The sequence below is a fragment of the Zootoca vivipara genome, chromosome 16 (assembly GCF_965207765.1).
Source record: "Zootoca vivipara chromosome 16, rZooViv2.hap1.1, whole genome shotgun sequence".
NCBI classification, from domain to species: domain Eukaryota; kingdom Metazoa; phylum Chordata; class Lepidosauria; order Squamata; family Lacertidae; genus Zootoca; species Zootoca vivipara.
In genome coordinates this window covers 15,007,739-15,014,699 of record NC_142599.1, presented here as the reverse complement: position 1 = coordinate 15,014,699, position 6,961 = coordinate 15,007,739, and the positions used below count along the sequence as shown (strand labels likewise).

General features: G+C 51.1%; 1 protein-coding gene across 1 annotated transcript; it reads left to right on the top strand.

The window, feature by feature from the left end:
* On the top strand, positions 1-6,247 carry DERL3 (derlin 3). Its single transcript, XM_035098612.3, has 7 exons — positions 1-203; positions 625-690; positions 922-995; positions 2,011-2,104; positions 2,843-3,038; positions 4,651-4,741; positions 5,428-6,247. Exons 1-7 carry the CDS (start codon positions 111-113, stop codon positions 5,531-5,533), a joined length of 720 nt encoding a protein of 239 aa, XP_034954503.1. The 5' UTR covers positions 1-110; the 3' UTR covers positions 5,534-6,247.
* The last annotated feature ends 714 nt before the right edge of the window (positions 6,248-6,961 follow it).

Below are 6,961 nucleotides of genomic sequence, written 5' to 3'. Positions count from 1 at the left end.
GCCCTATCAATGGCTTGACAAGCGAAGGGGCTTGGCCGCTCCGGGAGCGCCGACCTTAAAGGGCGCGCAGCCCTTTCCGCTCTTGCCCCGGTTCTCCTCGTTCTCCCGCCATGGCCTACCAAGGATTCGCCGCGGAGTACCTGGGCATCCCCCCCGTGACGCGCGCCTACACCACCGCCTGCGTCATCACCACCGCTGCCGTGGTAATCGCTGGGGAGTGAGGGGAGAGAAAGGGAGGCAGGCGGAGATCCAACAGGGAGAGCCACAGCCCGCCCGGTGCGATGCCCGCCTGCCTTGTATGGAACGCATTTTCCTTCTGGCCCGAGGGTGGCTCTGGGGCGGCGGAGGCAGCCCCATCGCCCTTGCCTCGGGCCTGGGGTGGCGGTTTCCCTTCCCTCGCTTGCCAGCAACCCTTGGGCTCTGCTGCCCCGAGTGGGGATTGCACGAGAACGGCATTGCACGCCTCTCCTCCTCCTGGGAACCAGCTGGGATGAAGGGCGGACGAGGGCTGCCTGGAAAGCCCCTCTGAGCGGTGGCAGCCTCAGAGCCAGGCAGGCGCTGCCTTTGCTGTGCGCCCAGGATCCCGGCTCAGCCCGCCATCGCCTGCCTTTTTGTATTTTCCAGCAACTGGAGTTCATCACGCCTTTCCAGCTGTATTTCAATCCGGATCTCATTTTCAGGAAGTTCCAGGTGAGGCCTGCCCCTGCCCCGTTTGCTTACCAGCCTCAGGGCAGGATGTGTTTGCAGTGGCTGTTTGGCAGACCCATGCTCACCTTAGAAAGGACCCATTTCTGGGGACAGGAAGTGTTGGTGGAAGCGAACAACAGGCAAGAAGACTTGTGTGTGCATCTGGTGGAGGAGGCTGGGGTTGGTGCTGTATTTGGCCACCTGATGCTCTTATCTTTCTCCCTTTTCTTGCAGATCTGGCGGCTCATCACCAACTTCCTGTTTTTCGGGCCGCTGGGATTCAGCTTCTTCTTCAACATGATATTCCTGTATCCTTTGACCCTGACTACTTTTTTTTTGCTCTCTCTCTGCCCCTTTCAAAAAGTGTTCTTGGCTTATCCTGACAGCAGCATGACCTGCCCTTTGCCTCTGCAGGTCTGCATGGGTAAACAACAACAACGACAAAAAAGCAGCTGGAGAGCAGAATCCTAAATGTAACAAGTGCCAAAATTCTTATGGTCTCTTAGCTGCAGCTCTCACAGCAGTTTCTGACCATGTGGCCCACCTAGAACATGTGAGCAAGGACTATACCCCAGTTCATAGACTTGGAGGGAAACGAGGGCTGCATATGTTAAATAGCAGCACACAAGCTACCACATTAAACTGTAGTGCAAAGTATCAAATCTGGTCCAAGATGTAAAATTAAACACTCAGAATTTGGGTTTTGGTGGGAATTTTCTTCCCAGGCCTAGGAAACCCACCTAGCTGCACAGCTCAGATGGGAAACAAGGCAAATCTCAGCTTGCTAGAAGGAAGCCTGGCCCAAGTCAGGAACTGGAATAGATGGAGAGCATTTGATCTGTGCCACAGTAATAGGGGTATTCAGACCCCACCTCCCTCATACTTTTGGAGCAGGGCGTTGCTGAGATGAATGGATGATGATGAGATCACCCCAAAAAGGAGGAGTTCCACGTATGTCCTGCTGCCCTCTAGCCAAGGTCTGCTCAGGGTTAGGGTTAGGGTATGCAAGTTGCTATTGTTTTCAAATGAATCTCCAGTCCTTCTGAAGCCAAATCCCTGGCGAACTTCACACTGTGCTGCAGCAGGGCCAGAGGTGTTGCCTCTATGGACTTAGTCTCTGCAGATTGCTGGGCAACCTTCTGCCCTCAAGGTAAAAGGCTCTGTGGTTTGGTTCGGATCTGCCTCCCTTGCCCTTGCCCAAGTGGCTGTTTTTGCGGTGAAATGACTTGTGTCTGCATTAGCCCTAGGGCCATCATTCTGCCTAGTAATCCATCCATCTGTTAGTTTCCTTTACTACCTTCCTCCATTGCTGCCTGCTGCCAGGTATAGATACTGCCGGATGCTGGAAGAAGGCTCTTTCCGCGGAAGGACTGCAGATTTCATCTTCATGTTCCTCTTTGGAGGGTTTCTCATGACAGTATCCTTTCCCGTTGATTTGCTCACTGTTCTGCTTCCGGATTGGTTTTGCTCTCACCTGGGACCATGGCAAAGGGGGCTGCCACCCTGTCCATTCTGAAGGATTATGGGTTCCTTTTAGAACACACACAATCTGTTTTTAAAACTGCTGCATTGGGTGCCAGTTTGCTTCTAGACTAGGGCTGGGCGATACATGGTTTTTCAACATTGTGATATATCACCAGCTAAACATCGCGAAATACCTATATATCACAATGTCTGGAATAAGGATGAAGCTATCTAGAGGCATCGGCTGGCTTCATGGTTTTTCCTGCATCCTGATTTTTGCATAGCACACACACACAATTCACGATATATTGCCAGGGCAAATTTTTTGAAACAGATTGCCACAATATGGACTTCAAACTGGTTTTGGATGATATATCAATATATCGCCCAGCCTTATTCTGGACCTAATTCCAAGGTGCTCTCATTACTGTTTAGAGCTCAAAACGAGTATCTGCAGGATCGCAAGATCTGCAGAGGGAGTGTTTCTGGTAGTTCCACTGCCAAGAGGTTAGGGTGGTAATTTGTTTTAATACTGTATTTTTAAATTGTTGTGACCCCTCGGACCTTAAACTGAAGGGCAGGTAATAAATCAAATAAATAATAGTAAGCTGCTTTAGGGGAGTTTTTTTGGCCTTTGTTGAGCCAATGAAATCTCTCCCCCCGCCCCCCGCCTTGACTCTGTAGCTCTCAGCTTTTTGGACTCTTTGCCAGCCTCTTCTTCCTGGGCCAAGCCTTCACCATCATGCTGGTTTACGTGTGGAGCCGGAGGAATCCCTATATCCGCATGAACTTCTTTGGGCTGCTGAACTTCCAGGCGCCTTTCCTGCCCTGGGTCCTGATGGGCTTCTCACTGCTGCTGGGCAATTCCATCATCATTGACCTCTTAGGTGAGGGCAGGTGCTTCCTCTTCTTGCATAGCTTCTCGGTATATCTGTGAGGAGCTGGTTCTCACAAACAGTGGCATAGCATGGGGCTGGGGCTACCGGGGTAATTGCCCATGTGCAATTTTTTTTAGGGGCTCACCGCTACAGCTGCCACCCCAACTGGAGGAGCTCCCCGTCCTGCCCGCCTGCCTCACCCGAGCAGCACACCAAGCAGGAGGTGGGAGAGGACGGGCCTTTGCATCCCTTGGCCAGGCAGCATCCCCCCACTGGCGGGGGAGGCGGGCAGGGGGTAAGACTTGCGGTGATGTCCCGCCGCTGCTCCGCAGCTTTGTCCGATGGCAGCAGCAGCAAAGGCTGCATGGAGACACCAGTTTGGGGTGCAATACTTTCCTTGCCCTGAGCACTGGCAAACCATGCTACGCCACTGCTCACCAAAGCTTTGCCAGGTGAGGGCTGTGCTGCCTCTGCAGCTCCCTTGCAGATAGTTGCTTTGCTGCCTTGAGGACTATTCAGATGCTGTGAAAGGTAGCACTCGGTCAGTGCCTGGAGGTGGCTTCTCCAAGGCTTGCAGCTAGCTATGGCTGTATCCACAGGATCAGGGCCTGGTTTGGGAAGCAGTTAGAAAAAGGGGATATCCAGGCAAGGCAGTACAGTTCCTGGGGACAGTCTAGGACAGGCATGGCCAAACTTGGCCCTCCAGCTGTTTTGGGACTACAGTTCCCATCATCCCTGACCACTGGTCCTGTTAGCTAGGGATGATGGGAGTCGCAGTCCCAAAACAGCTAGAGGGCCAAGTTTGGCCATGCCTGGTCTAGGAGATGTGCTGCTGTGGAGAAGAGTCCTAAGACCGGATGGAGGTGGCTGGCTTGTGGGGGGGGGGTAGGGAGAAAAAGGAGGATGGGTTTGTGCAGTGATAGCACATAGTAAAGTCCCATGGTGCTCCTGCTTTCGAAAGGTTTCTCCCCAAGCTTTGACAGCACACGCTAGTGACCCAACAGATGCCGTCATCCTGAGGTGGAAGGAGAGAGGCAGAGGTTCTGTTTCCTATTGGCCAGAGGCTACGCTGCTGGGTCAACGACCCTAAGGGCGTCATCCTATCCTAAACAGTTGTCAAATGCAGGTGGTCTTTACTGCAGGGTTCCCCAAACTAAGGCCCAGGGGCCGGATGTGGCCCAACCGCCTTCTCAATCCGGCCCGCGGACAGTCCGGGAATCAGCATGTTTTTACACGAGTAGAATGTGTCCTTTTATTTAAAATGCATCTCTAGGTTATTTGTGGGGCATAGGAATTTGTTTCAAAATATAGTCCGGCCCCCCACAAGGTCTGAGGGACAGTGGACCAGCCCCCTGCTGAAAAAGTTTGCTGACCCCTGATTTTACAGTATTGAAATCAGTGTCTGTACCTGCAGGGTTTAAGAAGAGTCTCAGGCTTATGCCTCATCTTCTCTTTGAACTGCTGCTACGCTGCAGAAAATTATGGTGGCAAATTGTCACAAACCAGCAGTGCACCAAGGGAAATGTATTTGGGTGGTGTGCTATGGAAATGAAGCCATTGCCTCTAGCTATACTGGCAAGAGAGATCTAGATAGCTTCTCAGACCTTTGTTTCTCCTGTAGGGATAGCCGTGGGTCACGTCTATTACTTCCTTGAGGATGTCTTTCCCAACCAACCCGGAGGGAAAAAGTTGTTACTAACACCAGGATTCCTGTAAGTAAACAACCAACTTTTATCAGGCAGTCCTACAAAGCAGGTTGAAGAATGGCCGCCCTCATAGAAGCACCTGAAGAGGCAGTATTATGATGGACACAGATGTGGTGTTTTTCTCCTGCCTTGACTAGAAGATGGGGAGAGGGAGGATATTCAGTGTTTGAAGGAATAGAGCAGGCGTAAAAGAGAAATGGAAAAGGACTACACATACGTTTTGGTTGTATACACCTAAGAACATTAACAGGTGAATGAGGTAAATACACCACCAATGAGCCTTGTTGGTTCCTCATTGAGTGTATACGTGGTGCCATTCAACATTTGGCAAGGCAAAGCAGGTCCCAGCAAGCTCCCCCCACCCTGTGTTACAAGTAAGGCAGACTGCTCCCTACACAGACTGCTCCCTACACAGGTTGCCAATCACAGACCCTTCCTTTCCTCATAGGTCCATCCTGTTAAGTTAAATGTTTCTGGTCCTGCTTAGGAGATTTAGAGCATGTTTAGAGATCTTGATGTGCTTTTCGGTGCTGTGTTGTCTCAGAACAGGGACCTGTTTTTGCATAACAGCCTCCCACAAAAACAAAAAACAAGCAAGCTCATTTGACAACGCTCCTCTTCCAAGGGTAGGAAAAGTGTGTTTTGTCTTTGCGGCATGGATCTCATTTTGTGGTTGGCGTTTTCCATCGTAGGAAGCTGGTATTTGACCCTCCTGAAGAGGACCCCAACTACAATCCGCTCCCGGAAGACCACCCTACGCCTGCTCCAGACCAAAACCTGCCACAGGAGCCCCAATAGTGACGGCACAGCAGGTACCTTCTGCCTGCTAAGACTGAGACTGCTCTGCACGGACTGGTGTGCGGATGGCCCCCTGAGCAGCACCACAGCTTGGTGGGTTGCATTCCCCTGCCACTCCAATTCCCTTCTGCTGCTAAGCTGTCCTCTAGTGGTGTGGATAGGATGGGGGGAGAGTCTGTTTATGTGCCAGATGCTGTAAAGGACTAGAAGATGATGAATTTGCACTGGACAAACTACAGGCAGAAGGCAACTGGGCAGATGCTGAGCCTTGCACCCCGTCAACTTCCACGTTAAACCAAAAAACCCAATCTCCTGTTGCTGGCCTGTTTGGGTACTGAGAAGATAGGCTGTTGGTGGAACTGCCTCCCTGTCTTCCTTGCCTCAACTCTGGATCTGACCCAGAATTGGGCCTAGCATGTTTCAGCATTCTCGGGCCGTCCTTGTGCAGCCAGTACTAATTCCATGAGAAGTCTGCCTGACCACCTGCCTCTCCAGCATCCCCCCACTGTTTTGCCAATTTATTTCAACCTCTGTAAAAATAATAAATGTGAGAAGCAGAATAGAGTGCATAGCCACTGTGTCCTTTAAAGTTACAGCTCTGGATCTCAGGAGCAAGCCTCTCCTGTTTTGCAGCTGTAGCTGCAAATATACAAGCCAACGCCTCAAGAACCTCTGGGTGAGTGGGGCTAATTAAAGCGAGACCTGAATCCAAAATCTATTTGTCTCTTGACTACATCTTTTGCTTCTTTCTGGGTCCTGAGCCTTGACATTATTCTCAGGCAGCAATTACAAGTGCCGGAGATCACGTTTTATAAAACTCGGTTTAATATAAAAGCTCCTGCCTGAGGTTCTGGCCCTATAGTCTCAGAAACCCAGGGCATGCTTTGAAACTCCTGATGGACCTTGGCTGGGCTCTGCAGCCTCCAAGGGAGCCTTCCTCACGTTGTGTCCTGTTTTCCTGCCACGTTGGGCTTCCCCCAGCCAGCAGCAGCTCAAGTGGAAGAATCAGAGAAGGAAAAAGATGCAGATGCTCACCCAGAAGCCATTCTGAATACTCCTGGCAAGGGGGCTGTGGGAGAGAAGCCCAGGTTGGCTTCATCCCATGGCAAGCCAGTGTTGGAGGCCAAAGCCATGGGTCAACACTGGGCTGCTCCACAGAAGCAGATTCTGCAATGGGATACTGGCAACATAACAATAGCCTTAGTGCTGAATGAGTATCAGGATGTGCTGGTCCTGGAAAGGGATGGTGTGTTCATGCAGCAGCTGCTTTCCAGGGAGCAGGAGGCGACCTGTCATTTTTGTTATGTAACATGATCCAACTCGCATTAATTTTTTTTTTAAGGTAGCACACAAACAGCGGCGCCTTCAAAACAGTACAAAAAAGTATCAGCGTACAGAGGGGAGAGAAATACCTGTGTTTCGCTGTGA